Raw genomic sequence first — 19777 nt, 5'->3', positions numbered from 1 at the left:
AAAACTGGATTATGACACTTCATTATGGTGCCATTACAGTCAATGCAATAAGAAATGCATCAAATAGTTAATCTGTTAAGACCAAGATTTACAGAAAGAATCATTATTGTAATTGTTATTTAGTATTATTGAATAACCATGAACTAAAACATGTTCTGATTTTAACACTATATCCACAAGCAGGTAATTAAATAATAATAAATAAATCCAATCTTCCATATCTGTGAGACGCACATGTGTGTGAACTTCAGTGATTAGCCATTAATTTAAAGGTGAAATTAGAGTCAGGTGCTTTCAGTCAGCAGGGTGCGAGTCAGCTATGAGTCAGCAGCCTGTGTTTACTAAAAAAACATTCAGAAAAAAAATCTAATCTTCCCAACATGTGTTTGTGGAAGTGTTTTATGATAAAAACAAACAAGATTTCAGAGTTGTTGATAAGTATGGACACAACCAATCCACAATTGGACAGATTTCCTACTGCAAATGGAGGAAAGCACCTATTCCGGGGTTGGGAGGTCACAGTGGGTAACCTTTAAGCAGCTAAAACCCCCTCACACATTCATCTTCATGAACACAGTGTTACCTGTGGAGAAAGAAGAACACTGCATTTCAGAAGAGGAAACGTCACTCATCTGTGAAGCTATATAGTAGTGACATCATGCTTTGGGCTCGTTTTTGTAGCTGTACTTTGATGAATAAATTTTAAATTATAGCAATTAAAAAAGAAGGTGCGGGTCATGCAGCAAGACTGCAACCAAGTCTTCAGCTTGATCCAACTGAAATGTGGAATGAGCTGAAGTCAGCAGTTAACATGAAGAAATCAACAAGTGTCCTGAAAATGCATTGTATGGATTGAAATTGGTTAGAAGTACTCCAAGACAGTGTGCAGGACTGATCAAGAGCTGACTGACCAGGAAGTGTAAGGCTGCACTTACTGCTACACAAGGCTGTACATCAGACACTTCACATACTGTTGCCACTTAAATATATGTAATGTTCAATCTGTTTTTGTCTCTTTTATTTAATTTTGTTCCCTTTTTTTTACTTTTAGGACTTTCTTTTTGATGTTTTGTGTCATATTTATACAGAAAAGTTCACACAAAATTATTAACAATGAAATACCGAGATAAGCTTGTTTTATTTCCCATTATAATTGCAGGTTTTAGTCATATCCAGGCTGTGACGACATTCAGGATACAGCACTTCCATGTAACACGATATATACTGGGTGTTTCCTAAATTATGTCATAGATTATGCAGGGTTCTGGGTGTGTGCAGTAGCGCATTGATTTCTCACAATATCAACTACTGTATTCATTATTTACAAAGGGAAAAAAATCCGAACATGCCACACTTTCAGTTTCGATATTGGATTTAGTGTAGGTTGCTTAGACATGCTTGTGCAACAGACAAACAGGATACTCTAAAAAACCATCGTCATCGTACTCGTGAGCGTGTAAAACGCTGTTGATGTTTTCTTGACTCGAACACAAACTTAATTGATTTAATCAGGTCAATGCCCTAAAGTGCCACCTGAAAGTTACACAGGTTAATTGTGGGAACGATGGTTTGAAAGCAGAGGTAAGGCGAACTGTTTATTCATAAAACCGAACTGAAAATGAAATATAACTTTGTTTCCGTCCGCATCCCTTCCCTGTTCGTTTGAATTGTCACAGCTGACATTTGTGGCTTATGAGGCTGAGAAAAGAGGTGCAACATTTTTGCCACAGAAACATGTGAGGTAGACAAAAAAAAAACATTTAAAAAGGGGAAAAAAGGATCACAATCAGGCACAGAAGATAGAATGAGATGGAGGTCCAAATACATGTGATAACATGATAGGAAAGAAAGCACCACACAAGCAGAAAATACCTTGTTAATTCATTTAATACTATGTAAATGTATGCAAGTTTCATATAGACTTAAAAGTGTTTATGATGGGGCAACCTGAATGTAGACTAAGGGGGAAAACCCAGGTTAAAGAAGCCCCACCTGCTGCCCCTTCTAGTTTATAAATGTATTTTTTTTTGTTTAGTTGGCAGGTTCAGTTGGAATTAAATCAGACTATTTTTTATTTCCTGTAGGTAGTTATTAAGTAATGTCATTTCACGAACATCCCAGTAGAGCTGACGTAATAAATTGGTGCTAAAATCGTGAGGCTCAAGACAAACTTCAGAGCAAAAACAGTCACTTCTAAACAGAGGAAGGAAGTCATCATTACATCATCCAATCCCTGTCGACAAACTGACTTTAAGCTGTTTTAGTGCCACCTGGTGGAAAATATATACAATAGCATTTATATTTTCTAAACGACCACACAATCGAAATGAATAAAATTATGCCGAAAATAAGCTTTTAACTTATTGCACTTTAGTTAAACTTGTTGTTTAGCAAAAAAATCACTTTTGTGTCGTCACGTTTCAAGTAACGGGCACGCATGCTCAGTGAAACGGTTATAATCAGTCAAACCAGGTGTGTTGGAGAGCAATCACTTACAGGGGTGGTGCTTTTTCTTTCAGAGGCTGTGTTGTCGGGGGACTCATCACTCCTTCCAAAAATCTGACTAAAGCATGGACTGTTACCTGCACGGCCTCGTTTCTTGGTGCTTTATCATTTTGTATTCCGTTTGCGCATTGGCACAAAGCAGCCGGTTAGTTCACAGCAGCGAGTCAAGCGTGACAAACTCCTTGAGCCAGGGTGGGACATATGGCCGCATCCAGCCTCAGTTTGGTGCGGTAAAACAGAAACCGAGCACGGAGCACCTGGAGCGCCCTCGTCCGGTCACGGTAAATTGTCAACCGGATGCCATGGAGGTCGTGGTGCAGGCTGACATGTTTGACACAGGCCTACAGGTGGACGGCGGACATTTGAGACTCGGCTCAGTTTTAGCGGGTGAGGAGAGAGTATGCGGAGCAGTCCCATCGGGAGAGGCGGAGTTCACCATCCGGGCCCAGCTGGTGGATTGTGGAACAAAGCTCTCAGTAAGCACTGCTAGTTCTCTGGAGCGTGGCTCAGTCACTGCTGTGTTCTGGTCAAAAGCTTCTCCTTTTACAAAACAAAATGAAGTGTGAGTTGCAGACTAAAATGTTAACATTTTCTTTCAGTCCACAAAAGAGAAGCTTATCTATGCCAATGTGCTCGTCTACTCACCTGAGCCCTCATCTCATGGTTTGCTTAGGCTGGGTGGAGCTGCTATTCCAGTTGAATGTCATTACAAAAAGTATGCCTATGCACATGAACAGAAGTTTGCAGTGTGCTGTGGCAATCTGTGTGTCTGTGTGAAATCTGTCTGTTTCCAGGAAGTATTCTGTAGGTGGCATTTCCCTGCATCCCACCTGGGTTCCACTTGTTGCAACAGCTTCAGCAGAAGACCAGATAGACTTTCATCTGCATCTCATGACCGGTATTACAAGGATGACAGCCATGAAACATTGTTCTGCTGTTGCTAAGAGTCATACTTAACGTCATCACACAAAGATTCATCTTTAAAATGCCATCACAGGTTTTAGGAATATTCATTAGAGGCTTACAAGTACTTTTTTTTTTTTTTAATTGTTGCCATCTTGCAGATGATTGGACATTTCAGAGGGGGTCTTATACATATTTCCTTGGTGACTCGATTCATTTTGAAGTCTCTGCTGTTACTGGTAACCACATGCCCCTGCGAGTGTACATTGACCATTGTGTTGGCACAGCAACTCCTGATGCAGGCGTAGCATTAAGATATGATTTTGTTGAGCATGGGTGAGTTCTACTACTAAATCTTTAATTCTCAATAAAGAGGCCTATATTTCCATATAGTAAAACTCATATCATGTCATAGGCTTTCATTTTTAAATTGTCTTTATTTTTTTTACATAACAGATGTCTTACTGATGCTTACCTGACAAACTCCAGCTCGCGTTTTCTGCCAAGAACCGAGGAACACAAGCTGAGATTCCAGCTAGAAGCCTTCATTTTTTACCAATCACCCAGCAACCAGGTTGATAGTAAATAATGGCTTTCCACAGTACATATGTTCAAAATGAGACCTGTGTGTTTTACTGTAATATACAGTTGGACCCATAATTTGTCAAACCAAACATGCTATTTTTGTAGTTTTACTTCTTTACAACACCACAGTGGATTTTTTAAATCAATGTGCGATTGAAAGCTTTCGACTCTAATTCAAGGGTTTCACCCAAATTTTTGCATTGTTGTTTAAGAATAACAATAATTTTATATGTAGTTGCACACTTGGCCAACAGGCAGTGCTCTCTTTGTTTTTATGAAAAATGGAGACATCATATCTGAAGCTGATTTAAATTGTTGAGTTTGTATTTGATCTTTTCACTATAAGTTTAAATATAAGGGCCAAAGAAATGTCTGTGCATATGAAGGTAGCCATCATTGGGCCATGTCTTTGGACAGATGAAACAAAGAAACTATTCTTATCTTGTGCATAGAGTATGGGAGAAGGACAAAAATGGGTTCAGTCAAATGCTGCAAAACCAATCAGTGCTTCACAGTGGAAATGGGATAATGACCTAAAGCATACTGTAGAAGCTACTAAAGAGTTTCTCAGAGCAAAGAAGTGGGATGGCTGTTCTGCAGTGGTGTCCTTAGTGACTTAATCTCAACTGTCTTTGGCCAAATTATGTCCCTAACTCTTGTCTCATTCACAGGTTTATATAACCTGCCATGTAAAGGCTGTTCCAGCCACAATGACTGCCACCTCACAAAACCGGGCCTGCTCTTTAACTGAGAACAGGTACTAAAATCATGTCATTTTTATGTGCAGCAATGGTCAGTTGCCCATTTGTGCTACCATGTTATCAGAAAATAAGTCATGATGGACATAATGAAAACAATGTCTCTAATATCACTAAAATCTAAAAGTACATTATATTTAGTTTGTTATATCAGATTTCACAGATGGGTAATTTTATTTTACACATGTAAAATTTCACATTATCCAGGTGGCGTTCAGTCGACGGGAATGATGAGGCATGTAGGAGCTGTAATATTGCCCACCAGGTTGAAACTCAGTCCACCCAACCTCCTAAAACTACTATGAATGCCAAAGCAGGGCCCACCTTGTCTTCACTGGAAGGTTTAGTCCAGAACGGTCCCAAACATCATCCAGCAACTTATGTCCGTTTCCGTCCAAGATTACACCAGCGCAGGCACACAAAACATGAGCAATCCTCTGCTAAATTAATGAAGGGAGGAACAGACTATGTAGCACGTGAGTACAATCTTAAATCAGTGGGTTTCTGCTATTAAACACCTTTTCATTAAAATTGGATTGCTGTTGAACTTGTATTTCAGAGATTTAATAATTAAACCTTGAGTGGAGCTCAAAGAAACCTGAGTGAGACACTGTGATCTGTAATTTATTTTTATTTTTTCCCTGTTTTTACAGGGAGCCTCCAGCTGGGACCCTTAACTGTGCTGCCATTCAGTAACCATATCACAAGTTTAGCAGACCCAAAAACGGTAGTTTCAAACAAGACCACCTGAGACTCGGGAGGCTTTACTGGAGAGTGAGGGTTAAAATAAAGATTTCTCTGCTGACTTTACAAACATGTTGTGGATGCTGTACACAAACCCCATGAATGTAGCTCATCCTCTGCACTAGAGCACAATCAGGCCCGTTACATTTTTCAAATAAAGTTTTGTCTGAACTTCTCCAGCCATTTAAGTATGTGCTGCTTGCCGTCAGTTTCTTTAAATTATGTATTTTCTACCTCAAATAACTCTTTGCTATAGACAACAAACATGAACAAATCCACAACATCCTGTAATTTTCAGTCTGAACTTGATATGGAGCTAGCAAATAATTTAATTAGCATCGGGTTTTTAAGCACTCAAGCTCATTAGCCCCGAGCAACAGAAGTGGATGTCAAAATGATGCATTACTTGTGTACTTGAACGCAAACAATGCATCCTTTTGCCAGCTGTAAAGATTCATCTAACATGCCAACCATTATCAATTAAGAAGATATGCAGACATGCTATTAGAGAGCGCTTCCTTCCATTACTACCCTCAGCCTACTCATGTAACCACATTATTGTCACAATGAGGGGTATTTGATGCAATATAAAATCCTGGCTTTTCAGATATATCCAGTAACGCATTAGTCACAGCTCCCTGGAGAGATGGATTACTGAAACTGTTGCATCTTTGTCTTCTAACTTTTTATTCATAAAAGAGCAGCTTTACACTTTATCAGTAAATATGTTTAATAAACATTAGAAAATGTCACTTCTGTGCTTTTGTGTAGCAGCCTTTTAGGGTTTTAGCAAACACCTTCCAAGAGCAGCACTTCCCTAGTAGCACTTATTTCATCATGTACGGATCATCTTAAATGGAAGTCCACTGAACATTGCGGCCTTTTAAGGGGGTGGCCTGGCTTGACCCTTGATGTACGCAAAGTGGTATTAATATTGCAAATGGAATTTTTTTTTGCGCTCGTGCCAAGTGGAGCATTTATGCTCTTTGGATTTTGTGGTGTCAGCATCTCGGACAGCGCCCCTTGTTGTTGTCCTCGGTGGGCGTGATGAGCGCTGTCCGCGGTGCTGAAACAGTCTGCACGGGCCACTTTGTTTTCAGCGTCCCCTCCCATCTCCGTGATTAATTGCCATTCTTCAGCCTTTCTGACACGACTTGTCGATTTCCCGGGCGCCTGTTTACTTGCATATCAGATGAACAAGCCACTATATGTATGCTGTTTACGAGTTGCTGTACCAATAAACCTGCTAAGTGCATAACAAATCAGGAGCGCACTGAAGTAGCACTTAGGAGTTCAGTGCCACTGCTTTATTAGCATATTCATGCGTTGCAGGGGTTACAGATGCAAGTCCAGATCTCTGCCTGATCGTTTTCAGTCGGGGAATGCTTACAGTTTATCGTCTGCCGATTGGTACTGTTAATACGTAGACTTAAGATTGTTGATTACCCACCCTGGTCCGTCGTTTTATCCATGCTCTGGGGATGCGGTGAGTGGATAATGCTCTGCGTCAGTGTTTCAGTCCGGGCATTTGCGTCGTCTCGCCTGCATCCTGTTTCAGGGCTTTAGCTGTTGTCTCTCACTGGGTTGTTTTATCCCGTTGAACACATCGGCGATGTTTTCTCTCAGAAACCAACTGCTGGCGTTGTTCACTACTTGCCTTTTTGTTCACACGGTTGTTGATTGCAGCCGGAGATGCGGAGACGTCCTTTGCAGAAATGATCAGATATGCTGCACGCAGGGAAACAACACCTCTGTTGTCACCTGTTGCCCGGAGTTGGTGAACTATACGTACTACAGCATCGCCATGGTCACCCGAAAACTTTCTGGAATACTTATTCTGCTGCTTCTCTTCGCGTTGGGATACTTTGTCCAGAGGGTGCTGTGTTCAAGATCAAGGCAGGACATCCCACCTCAAAATGGACAGCCAGCGGCCACCACATCGCAAGAAATGCTTATGGAGAGCTGTACACCGGACAGCTCGGCGGATCCAGCTGCCGCTGCGCATTTGCCAACATACGATGAATGCAAACATCTGCCGACATATGAGGAGACGGTTCGGGACGGAAAGAGATCGACGACCGGAATCCTGTGACGGACAAGCTACAAGGCACGAACACGTAGCACTATAGATTCAAGTATTCGATATTCGAGATATTTGTCACTATAGTGCGCATTTTTGGAGAAGAACGCACAAAATATCGCCAGGTGAATTTCCATACAACATGAACTGTATGCCTCTGGAAAATGTTTTCATCCAATTCCTCCATTTCTTCCAAAAAAAGTGTGTCCAAGTGAGTGTTCAGGTTTAGCTTAATTTTCTGCTAAATACTCTCAGCACTGAGGCTCGATTTATTATCATATGACATCTAATGCTTCATAGATTCGATGTGATGATATAACAAAGATAAAGAAAACAAAAAACAAGAGCAACAATTTTGCCAAGCCTACAGTATCTGCTCTTTAATCAGCCAGACTCTAATACAGCCTAGTAAAATAAATACAGTCAGCATTTACCACATTTAGATTATGTTTTTGCAGACTAGCCATTTAGAAAGCGAAAAGCTAATCAGTGGATTATCAGCATCTATCATTTCTTACATAAGTGAAATGAAACACTAGCCAAAGGAGACTGTTTACAGCCGAGAGTCAGTGCAACGCAACTAAATCATCCAAACCTATTTGCACTTGTCTTTGTTGCGCTTTTCCCCTGGGTTGACGATGCTGTCAGTGAGATACACGACTGTGAGATAACAGAATTGCGTTTAATAATTAAAAGGAGATACGGATATGCAGTTTCTAAACGCACACCTAATAAACAGCTTACCTGTTTATATGATTAGTGCATGTCTCCGTGGGCGTAAGAATCATAGAAATGTAACCAAAACATGGCATTTCTTTAAATACGATTTATTGTTGATATAAAGGAATTAAAGCAGAAGGTAGTGTCAGAGCTCATTCGTCATATTGTCAAATAACACATTGCTTATAAATAAATGTTAATGTTTGGTGTTTGTTCTGAGGTAGTGCACTGTATCCTTGATATTGTCTTTCACTGCACCGGGCTCTGACGGAAGTTTGACCACTTGGACCACTCGTTTAAAGGCCTCCTCAACTCCAAATCCCGTCGACGCAGAGCATGGCTGAACGAAACAATCCCGCTCCTGGCAGATCTTTCTCATATTGAATCTGTCCTTCATTTCAGTGACATTCAGCGCGCCGTCGACGTCCTGTTTGTTGGCGAGAAGAATCAGCGGACGGCCCCGGAGCTCATCATTTCTCAGAGTTCTTTCCAGCTCCCTTTGCGCCTCGTTCAGGCGCTCCTGGTCGGCACTGTCCACAACGAACACGATAGCTCCAGCGTTCTGGTAGAAATTCGGCCAGTGGTCGCGCATGTTCCCTTGACCGCCGACATCCCAGATGGTTATAGCTATTTTTCTCCTGTTCTTTCTGGCCTCGAGCATTTCCACGTTGAAGCCGATGGTAGGGACGGTGCTGACACTAGTGTTGTGCTTCAGTTTGTAGAGGAGAGTCGATTTTCCAGCGTTGTCCAGACCCAGCAGAAGAACTTGCACTTGAGGTTTGGAAACCCATAATCCCATGGTGAAGCGCAGATACAAAGGCTGTTAACTGACGCGGGACAGTCACATCCTCCGCACTGTGCCCGTCTGACGCGGTGTTTGCTTAGTGCGTTTACCGAGGTTTAATGGATAAGCCATTAGTTCCCTGCTAAGGCACTGTGTTCCGATAAGGCGTCACACCAGAGGGCAAAGTTTCCCGTTCCCCAGTTACACTTTTATTGGTCATGTATTCCATCACTTTATGTTTGTTATCCGAAGATATCAGGCTGACTAATGTGCATTCGTAAAAGTGTCAAAAGCGCACTGAGAACAAAACCGGGTACTCAAACACTTAAATATTAAAAACTAAATAATAGCCAATTACACCAAACCAGTTAAAGTTAAAAAGGACCGTAGTGGAAGGTGCCTTAGTGACTGGGATGCCTCAAACTGTTACAACATTTCGAAATTTGAATGACATGTCCAATCACGGAATTAAATAAGTGATACTTAAATTAATAAATAAATAAAACGTCGAAGCTCTTCCTGTTTGCATACACACAGTTCTTGTATTCGAACAAATTTCTACACGGGCTTGTCAGCCATGTTAAATATGAGATGGATGTTTCAACGCTGACATGCACATTAAAAAAATCAACTCAGATTCCAGTGCTTCTAGAAAACCAGAAGCAGCCAAACATCATAAACTTGAGGTCACGTCACGCACAACTTGCTTTTACCCCTTGTGGACATTCCGTCCTAAATCAAGGTCACTCCATCACATCCAAAATGCCATCGTTATTTTAAAATATTGTATTTTAATACTCGTGTATGTTGTATAGCACATACACGCGTAATTATAAACAGAAATAAAAGTCAAATAATTTTAAAAAAAGGAAAGTGGACAAAATCAATAATGGTTGGTCAGCCATTGGTAGGGTGCAGGTTTCACCATGACACCATCGACCAAAGCATTACAGCCAGGCCCCTTCCCTTTGTTTACTCTGCTTCACATCATTCAGAATAATAGAGCACCCAAAGACATAGACTCGGTGGCTAATCACCTCCCCTCACCATCCCCCTCTCAGTCTAACACTGAACATGTAAACAGAATAAAGAAACATCCGTTCATCTCAATGATCCGTCCAGCCAAATCCTCGGTAAGGTGAAGGTCGATTGAATCCACCTCACTGCATTGCGGGCGGGCACAGTGGAGGCTCACCTCACAGCAGGAAGATAAATCAACAACATCTGCTACTCTGTAAGATGCTCAACTGATTCCACTGATTAAATCATTTGTATTTCAGTTTTTTGTATCAAGATCTGGACCATTTCTCCTCCAGCTTCACCCACACCCCGCCGGTTGGGTTATCCATCACGTACACCAGTCCTCCGGTGTCACGGCGACGCAGGGGCCAAGAGTCGAGTTCTGATTTCTGCCTTGTCCGGGGGGAAGAGTGAAGACAGGCCGACTGATTGGTCACCCTCTTCTGAAAGCGGACAACTGAGCCTGGGGTAGAGCATGTGTCCGCTTTCTGGCACATGTCCGCTGCGCCATCGCTCTGAAAAATCGCACGGGCTTCAATGGAAGATTTGGAGCCATGCTGTCCCATGTTGTTTGGAACTTCGAGAAGATTCCTAAAAACGATCTAAGGGGTTTTTTTTAAGCCAGAAGTGGTGTATTCCTGCTTGTTAGTGAATCTCACGTGTCTTCCACGCGCACTGATCTCTCGTATAGCATGCCAAATTTAAATAAACAGCGGCAAAGCGTTCCCGTAAAGCCGATGAGTGACGCTGTTGATTTTTATAGTTATTAGACCACACTGGTCTTAGGAATTTGGATGAAGTCGTGTGGAGGCTATTCTGAGTTTGGCCACCTGGTGCAGAGTGTCACTGAACTTGACATTGACATCGCTGAGCTTCAAGGCTGAAGACTGCGGTGTTGAGTTACCTTGCAGACGGCAGCTCTGAGAGTGAGAGAGCTATTTGTGGTCTGGGAGAAGCATCCCAGAAACGCTCGGGTCACGTGTTTTCCCTCAATCTTAGTGTGACCTCACCCTCCTAGCCTTTGTGACTGTTGTTAGCTAGATTCTTTAAAAGAAATGTCTTGAGGTAAACATATGAGAAGCTGTTTGCATCTCCCCAAAATCTATATTTGCAACGGAAGGCACTTAAGACTGGAGTGCTCCAGTGGAGCTCTCCAACAGACCTGGCAGCAGGTGATGTGCATTGCATTTAATATATGATAAAATGTGGAAAGAATAAACACATCCAAATTGATCATGCCTGTCATGAGATGATGGAGATGAAAACGGTTGATATATTTCAGAGGAAAGAGTTTAATGCTTACAACTTTCTCACGTTAAAATCACGGGTATTTGTTTTATTGTAAACTTCTGCTCATGTACAGAAGGACAAAACTGAAAATACATCATACTGGTTTGGCAATCTGCCTGAGACATCCAAAAAACATAACAATAAATAAGGCATTGGGTAAACTGTTAAAATAAAAGAAAGAAAACAAAAGGAACAAAACTCCCCTCTCTCGACTGATGAAGTCATGATACACAGTGGTAAAAGGTGAATTTAAAACAGCAGTAAATCAAGCACGGTTTACGGTAACTTTCCTTGACAGACTGCGTCATTGACACCAGTTGTATTGCTTCGGGAGCATATTGTATTTCTAATCACAAGCATTCTGGCTGCAGCTGTACAGTTCGTGATGCGACATCGTTTAGTCTTTTAGTCTTTCGTGGTCGAGGTGTGTCCGTTGCACCTCCTCGCTTCGTGTGCTTCGCAGGTCGAAGACAGCCACCAGTGTCCGTTGCTGCACGCCGTTAGGTCATTCGTTCGTGAACATGGTTAAGCTGAAGCACATGCCCTGATACAGACAGTGTAAGTCCACTTGAATGGAACAGTTTGCGTTTCCTCCGTAGCCTCGCAAACAGGTGAGTGTCGGGCTCGACGTAGAGTGAAACCCGCTTGCGTTGCTGAGGGTAAACAGTGTTTACGTTTGCTGATATGTAAGAATTTACCATTCCAAAAAAATAAACATCTGAAAAGTGCTTTTTTTTTTTTAGAACCATATGTATTTCTGTGGAAGTTACATGTATAAGCCACAACATTTAAACCACTGACAAGTGGAGCAAGTAACCTTGATGACATCTCACCCACTTAAAACACTGCTGCAGACCAAGAATGGCCTCTCCCAGCAAGGCAACGCACTTTCAACCACTATATAAAACTGCCTACGAATAACTCCAGGGACCCCAAAATCGAGAGCCAACTGGGCATCAGATTAGAGCCACCACCGTGAAACCCACATGAGCCAAAGCATCCAGTGCCAACATCCCTGTCCCACACACCAACCTCTCAGAATTCCAGTGAATACACTCTGATGGATCAGAGGTGTTTGGCAAGGAGGATCCACACAATATTTGATAGGTGGTTATAAGATTGTGGCTCATGTAGTGTATGTGTGTGTTGTAGTTAAAGTCACATTCCACACACAAATTTCACTTTTGAGTATCACACACCTTCTACAGACTTTCAAAATGTTACGTTTCAGCCTTTATAGTCACTCGGTTAGGGTAATGTTGATTAAGGATTCTTCAGAGGTGAAGAAAATAACACCAGGTTTCCCAGGTGTGGATTGAAACAAGCCCCAGACTAAAAGAAAAATTAAATGAAGATCAACAGTGATTAAAGTTTATGGTTTAGGATCATGCTTAATCCATGTCTGGGAACAAGATGTAAATGTTCAAATAGCTGAAGAAACATCTGAGTCCACTCTATTGGAGATCTTGAAGGATAAGAACCAGAACGAATTTTTTTTTTGTCAATTTTAATGCAATGAAACAACTGACCCTCAACATTAAAACACATTTTGAAAAAATTATGGACATTCAGATCACCTTATGCCTATTCTAAGTTGATTAAATTGGTGTGCAATATTAAAAAAAAGGCTTATTTAGCATTTATTTGGTCAATGAATTATCAGATACTCCAAAATTGACTTCCAGCATCACTTTAAAAAAAGATATTTAATTTAAAGATGTTTAAAATGTGCGTCACCTAAAAAGAAAATTTTCAGCTCAATAAGCCACGAGCCCTTGTCACTGCTTACCTTCTACCCCCTTCTCTTTATGTGACTGCTTAGTTTTAAAATCTGCTGTACTGAGCATGAATTTTAAATAAATGCAAAAACAATAAATCTCCCAAAGCTTTTACCGTCACTCCTCAAGCCACAAAATAGGTGCTTAATACTCAAAAGTCATATGTGTGTATTGTCATCAGAAATTAAGTAGAGGTATGGATCCACTGGAGTCTTCTTACATTTGAGAAATTATTATTCCTGTTGGAAAGTCTAACAAATGCATACAATCAGAGAATCATCAAAATGCAGAAAGCCGGGTGGTGTTTTTGCAGATGGACAGTAATTGTTGTGCAGGCACTGGTTGAAGCCTTCTCTGAAGAAGCCTCCAGTGGACCTGTACCATTCGTGTGCGTGTGCATGTACAGTAAACAGCAGTGATGTCATCACAGTCTAATGTGTGCTGGTTAAAAGACCCCACCCCCCTCCCCTGTGTCTGGTAGTCTTGGTACTGTACTTCAATATTTTAATCAATTCCTCATCCGTTTAGCAGATGGCTGTGAACTGTATTGAATTTAAATGCCCCTTTTCCCCATCAGGTCAAATTAAATTGAGCTTCATTTTCTCATATCATTGCATGTGTGTGTGTACATTTCTCTGTATGTGTGTGCATTAGTTAAAAGCCCAGTCGAAATCTATACTTCTCCCAGTCCTTCCGTGATGATGTACTTACTGATACATCCAGAAGATGGGAAGAAAAATATACTGATCATGACGCAAGCTTTAAACTCGACCCTCACCTACTCCCCTGCCTTGCTGTTCCCCCCTGCTCCACTTTTAAACTTCACTACCATGACGGTGATGTTATCAGGGCAGCCACGATAGAAAGACTGTAGGACGATGCTCTTGGCACCAAAGTGAGGCTCGTCCAGGCGCTCGCGGACAAAGCGCACTGCCTCCTCGTTACTGAAGGCATCCCACAGGCCATCAGAGGCCAGGATCATGAACTCTGGCTGCAGTTTGTCCAGGTCAAAGGTCATTATGTCGGGGTCGGGAATGACTACGTTAAGGTTCTTCAGTGGGTAATCCCCGAGGGAGCGGGACATAGCAAGGATTCCCTGGACTCTCCACGATCCATTAAAACTGATGAAGCCTCCTAAAAGTAAAAAGAGTAAAAATTCAAATTTAAAGTTTAAGAATTAAGTTTAATCACAACCTATTTCTAACACTGCATTGAATTTAACTCAGTGATTTCCCAGAACAGACCAACAGATGGCGACAAAGGACCCCATATCCACAGCAGGTACACAACGCCTAAGCTTTATATTACACTCTTATACTCATTATTTACCTGCCCTCTTGATTCTCTTGCGCTCTTTAAGCTGATACGGCTTGTGGTCATGTGATAGGGCGACAGCATTCCCATCTTTGTCACACAACACACCACGCGAGTCTCCAACGTTGGCCACTGTGAGCTCTCTATCTGACAGCAGCGCCATCAGACATGTCGTTCCTGTGTGGGAAATTCAAAGAGAAGACAAAAACAAAAATCCAAACACTAATCATTAGTGATTTTTGTAGTGTAACCAGCTACAAGTAAAAAAAAAACCTTAAAATTGTTACAGGCACATCTTTGTGATCTTATATTATCCTCTAACTTTTTTATTTTAATCACACCACAAAATATAACATATTTTAGGGATTTGTTTTGCTGCTTCGCAAACCTGTGCACCACTACACTACAGCAATGCACACAGTAGATATGTTTCAAGTATGGGGTGTTTTTTGTTGTTGTTTTTAAGATTTCTTTTTTGTATTTTACCTATATTGTACAATGTAGAGGGTGGACAGAAAAGCAAGAAGAGGATGGGGGGATGACTTGCAGCAAACGCCACTCATCCCAGTGAGCTATAGCAGCACCTTTCCTGTAATGAATTTATTTTCACACTACCACAGAGGGATTTCAGAGGATAAAACTTAAATTACACCTTAAAGAATATGCTCGATGACATGTATGAATGTGAGCTTTAAAATAAATAAATAAAACATAAATAAAACAGAGTTTTCCATAATAAAGTTGCTAACCTGTGGGTCAATACTAGATCAAGCTCAATTATTAAAATGAATTTTATAGAGACACCATTGTGCCAGTGGCCAGTCATTAACTGTATCTTCACTATCCTGAGGAAATGCTGTGGCAGACTGTCACCAAAAAAAAAAAAAAAAACATCAATAATGAAAAATAATAGTAGGTCAAAAATATGAGGAAACTGTTTTCCCAGGCAGACGTATCAAATGCCACCAACCGATCAATCTGAACTGTTTCTCTGAAACATCAGCGTAAATCTGGATCAGCATAGTGTTACACAACCATCTCACTCTTCTAATTCAGCCAGCGTTTCGAGTGGGCTGTAGAAGGACTCGGTCAGAGACGTAAATGTCAGGTGGGAGTACGGAGATGAGAGGGTATAAGACAGGAAATTGTGAGGATTTTCTTTCATAGGTGAGGTTCTGCAATGCAACAGAGTCCCTTAAGAGGAGAGAGCGTGAAAATGAGAGTACTCGAAAGCATCGTTCTTAACATGCCAACTTTCACGCAAACAGCCAGCTTTATTTTAAAGTGCACTAAAGGAATACTCTTGACACTTCTTGGCAAAAGTGCTTGCACAGTGTATTTACAAGACATGAGAGACGTGCTTCCTCTATTTGTCTCATGTGGCAATTTTAGTTTCAAAGTTTCCCCCACACACACACTGACCACACATCTTTTTTTCCCCATTTCCTTCCACCCTCCTCCTCCTCCTTCTGACCTGCTTCATCGTGGTTTGCAGAGAGCTTGTCCAGCATGTCACGATCCACAGCCAGGATGCGCTGCTCGAGAATGCTGGCGTACGAGAGAGCGCTCTCTCTTTTCTCTCTCTCAAAGGCCTGCAGCTGCTGCTTCAGGGACTCGGGCAGGTGGGCCTTCACATAGTCAGCTGCAGCCTAAGACGTCAGAAGGGGAAGAAGGGAGGCACAGAGAGGATTAGACACAGGACAGTGCCTGTGATCATAACAAATAAGTAGAAAGAAATAGCAAACAGATGTTTCCTTAAACTGGTGCTGCCCAAAACAGAGCCAAAAATAAACAAATACTGAAAAGTGGTCAGCAGTCAAACTCTTTTTATTTAATGCCTGCTAGATTTGTATATTGGATATACTGTTTATAAATGTAATGTTGATTTCTGGTGACTTTTCATATAACTTTTGGTGCCGTAATATATGGATAGATTTCATCATGTTGAATAAATACAATGTTCCCCAGCTTTGAAAGACAGAATAAATAAGGTTATGATTCAGATTATTTTTTATATCTCGCCAGGCAACACAACTTTAATTTAGAGGAGTGCTTTAACACCAGGTGTTCAGAGCTGAATTATTGAGCAACCTCCTCCTCTTCCAGCCCACTCCTCCACCTCCTCCCTTCACATATCTGCTTCCACCCTCGTTTTCTCCGCCAAGATTTCCATTATGCTAATGCTGTCAAATCAAATCTAAAAACGGGAGCATTTTACACCATCTTGATGTCCCTGCATTCATATTTCAGATTCACAGCTCCTACGAAACGAGGACACTTTGTGCCCTTCAGTCCACGCGCTTTCATTTTGCTCCCTTCTGACGTGATGCAGTAATAAAAAATAATACTCGGGTTTATCAGGTTTATCCATGAGCGCAGTTGACATTTGAACCGTGATATTGCTCAAAATATTTACCATGAAGTATATGGAATGTCTAATTATGTCTAATTATCAGGAGGGACAAATCAAGTCCCTGTCTGCTTCCTGTGCTCAATGATCTATTTAATGGAGGAGAAGCACTGAGGGAGGCTGGATCAGGGAAAGAGCTTCAAGTGTAAATTTCCATTTGCAGTAAATAGCAGGAAATGCCAGACTGAGTGCAGTTACAAACCTCACGAAGGGCTCCAATATTTTACAGCCTTTACATTTAATCAGCTAATGTAAAATATCATCTCAGCCCCATTTAAAGTGAAAATACAGATTATGGATCTTGATTTCTTATTAACTGTGCTGTTTTATTAAATTCTACTTCTTCCCAGAGCCAGCATGCAGGATTGAATTTTAGTTTGTACAGCAAAGTAACGTGAAAGCCCGTTTAAGGTGTAAACTAGTCAAAGCAAATAGTCTCTTCCCCTGTAAGGCAAGTTAAAAATGAAGCAGCAGCTTGTGCTGACTTTTATATTTCAAGGCCACAATTTGTGCCTTGATAGAAAATAAAAACTGCAGAGAAAAAACACAGAATGTTTGAGGAATGTTGCGCATATTTTCAGAGCCAGGACACCCTGCACTCAGAGACGGCCTGTTCTATCTGCCCATATTTGGCTTGGCAGTATGGCTTCTTTCAATATTGGTGATGTGTGAGGGTTTGTGTGTGCTTCCAAATGCACGAAAGTGCAAAAAAAAGATCAGCAGCAAACAAATGTCACTTCCTACAGTTTGTGCCTGCATATCATTAGCATTGAGGGTCCCACATAGTTTGTTTTTACCAGAGCCTAGTTTTTATACTGGGAATTGTGGTTACTGTGCTTGCATGTTACAGCATGTGTTCTGTGCACTGATGCTAATGACCCTAAAGCAGCTGAGGTCGATGTCAAAGCAACCCAATACAAGTCCAAAACCTTTGTGACTACTGATAAAAAGAAGGGGGGCAAACCTGAGTAAAACACATATAAACAAACCAGACAGAGCAACACAAATCTGACTTGTGAACTACAGAAACTAAAGGGAGCAAAGAAAAACAGTAGACACTGAGTGTGAAAAGGAGAAAGAGGGTGCAAGATCGGGAATTAGAGGAAAGAAAAATATTTGTTTACACAGTGGAAAAAGACAGAAAGGCTAAACACAGTCTGTTTGTTTACCTCCCTGTGACTGAACACATCCGGACGCCAACAGTTACAGCATTTCTGGGAGCTAACAAACTAATGCCTGTTTCCTTAAGACAGAAAATTAATTGCCTGTGTCTAATGAATCCCTTAAGATGTGCTTAAAAGAGAGGATAGACTGGATGTAATCACCAACTCTTCTGATTTACTGTTTCAGATAGTTTTAAGCAAAAATCCCAGTTCCACTGTTTCAAGTCAAATGTGAACTACAGTTTGTTTTCTTGGCCTGTTAATGATACTAAACTGGATATTTAAAAGCTCTGAAGCGAAATAAGTTAGATTAAGAAATGAAAAAACATTTTCACAACTCCTTAATTTTCAAAATAAAAATAAAAACTGATATATTTATTAAAAAAACAGTAACACTTTATAATACCTCTTAGCTCATATTTCCTCAGATTTAATGTGGAATTTGAATGAAATTTGTTCTGAAATTAGGGTGCAATTTAATTAGGTACACCAGAATAAAGGGCTAAAACTCAAGTTTTGCTTTATACGTATGCAATTTAAACTTTTTGATATGTTTTATGGTGACCCCAATGAAAGCAAGAAGCTGAAACATGAACATTAAAGCTGTTCTTAACACTACAAGTGCTGCTCGAGCTTATTTCTCATAGGGCAAGGTTAAATAACTCCATAATAGGACCCAAGACCATAAAAAAAGGTGCAGTTACAACATTAGACAGGAGGTTAAACCACTCTTTAACACAGCCCACACACCTTAAAGTAGAATCTATTTATTATTATTCAAGATGGGGAGTTTAAGGTACTCCACAATACAACTGCCACCTCTAAAAGTAAATTATACTTATGATGTCAGAAAGGGGTTTAGGCCACTCTACAATACAGCCCATGGCCCTAAAGGTGGGGCATATTTACATTGTAAAACTGTAAGATTAAGCCACTTCATAAAATGGCCCACAAGTACATGTAAAGTACTTCAACTTACTCACTAACCTAAAAGTACTTACAGTAGAATTGCTACCCTTTTAATCACATGTAGGTTTCTTATAAGTATTTGCAGGTAAATAAAAATTCACCCAAATTTCATCCAGTTTCAAAAATAAATGTAAAATTTCAAGTTAAAACTGGAGGAATTACAAGCCAAGTCATGGACTGTATCATAAAGTGCAACAGATAATACATATGTGGAAAATATTCCAAATTAGAAATAAGATTTATGACTCAGGCTCGTTCCTATTTGCTCTACGGGAACAGTAGACCATTTTTATTGAGCATATACTGCATTTAGGGACAAAACTTCCTTTTTTCCATACTTTTATAGCTGCATGGTACTCTTATTCTTAGACGTTATCACTGAGTGAAATATGCAACAATATGTCCTATACTGGGAGCTCTGACAGTGGTGATGGTGTGACAGATGGCGCAGGACATTTGCTCTTCAGGCTATCCTGAGAAACAACTGACCCTTGATAACACGGAGACTGGAGCACACACACACACACATACACACACATACTACAAACCATTGTTCTTACACACACACACACACACACACACACACACACACACACACACACACACGTGATGAAATTTGTGATGAAATCCCAGTCACCTTATTTATTATCAGTGGTGTGGGTGTTCAAACAAGGGAATACAATGCCGGAGTGGGGAGGGGGAGCTCTCTACCACCCTTGTGGAAAGTTTGTAACGTTAACTTTTGTTATTTCAA

The 19777-nt window shown here is 40.8% G+C and overlaps 3 protein-coding genes across 3 annotated transcripts in view; 1 reads left to right on the top strand and 2 right to left on the bottom strand.

Moving 5' to 3' along the window:
• Window positions 1–1451: 1451 nt before the first annotated feature.
• Window positions 1452–5728, top strand: LOC102303478 (zona pellucida sperm-binding protein 3). The gene is made up of 9 exons (XM_005912818.3): window positions 1452–1581; window positions 2520–2981; window positions 3105–3220; window positions 3300–3403; window positions 3570–3744; window positions 3865–3982; window positions 4665–4750; window positions 4959–5227; window positions 5405–5728. Exons 2-9 carry the CDS (start codon window positions 2571–2573, stop codon window positions 5500–5502), a joined length of 1377 nt encoding a protein of 458 aa, XP_005912880.1. The 5' UTR covers window positions 1452–1581; window positions 2520–2570; the 3' UTR covers window positions 5503–5728.
• A 1143-nt stretch (window positions 5729–6871) lies between these two features.
• Window positions 6872–11313, bottom strand: LOC102302878 (ADP-ribosylation factor-like protein 14). The gene has a single exon (XM_005912816.3). It carries the CDS (start codon window positions 9092–9094, stop codon window positions 8492–8494), a length of 603 nt encoding a protein of 200 aa, XP_005912878.1. The 5' UTR covers window positions 9095–11313; the 3' UTR covers window positions 6872–8491.
• Window positions 11314–11411: 98 nt separating this feature from the next.
• ppm1la (protein phosphatase, Mg2+/Mn2+ dependent, 1La) overlaps window positions 11412–19777 on the bottom strand; it is a 9689-nt gene continuing 1323 nt past the window's right edge. Inside the window, exons 2-4 of the mRNA XM_005912815.3 lie at window positions 15956–16130; window positions 14497–14658; window positions 11412–14301 (exon numbers count right to left, since the gene is read on the bottom strand). Coding sequence (XP_005912877.1) covers window positions 13946–14301; window positions 14497–14658; window positions 15956–16130 — 693 coding nt within the window. The 3' untranslated portion in view covers window positions 11412–13945. The remainder of the gene's footprint in view (window positions 14302–14496; window positions 14659–15955; window positions 16131–19777) is intronic.

The sequence above is a fragment of the Haplochromis burtoni genome, unplaced genomic scaffold, assembly GCF_018398535.1.
Source record: "Haplochromis burtoni strain Fernald_Lab_line unplaced genomic scaffold, NCSU_Asbu1 Contig_3, whole genome shotgun sequence".
In the NCBI taxonomy this organism is placed as follows: domain Eukaryota; kingdom Metazoa; phylum Chordata; class Actinopteri; order Cichliformes; family Cichlidae; genus Haplochromis; species Haplochromis burtoni.
Note: the sequence above shows the minus strand (reverse complement) of the source record. Positions and strands in the feature narration are given on the sequence as shown.

Bases quoted from the DNA above. Each gene is read 5' to 3' on its own strand.
- LOC102302878 (XM_005912816.3), bottom strand. From the start codon at position 9,094: ATGGGATTATGGGTTTCCAAACCTCAAGTGCAAGTTCTTCTGCTGGGT.
- LOC102303478 (XM_005912818.3), top strand. From the start codon at position 2,571: ATGGACTGTTACCTGCACGGCCTCGTTTCTTGGTGCTTTATCATTTTG. The intron at 3,221-3,299 runs GTATGCCTATGC...GTCTGTTTCCAG, and splicing joins GTTGAATGTCATTACAAAAA to GAAGTATTCTGTAGGTGGCA. The intron at 4,751-4,958 runs GTACTAAAATCA...CACATTATCCAG, and splicing joins TGCTCTTTAACTGAGAACAG to GTGGCGTTCAGTCGACGGGA.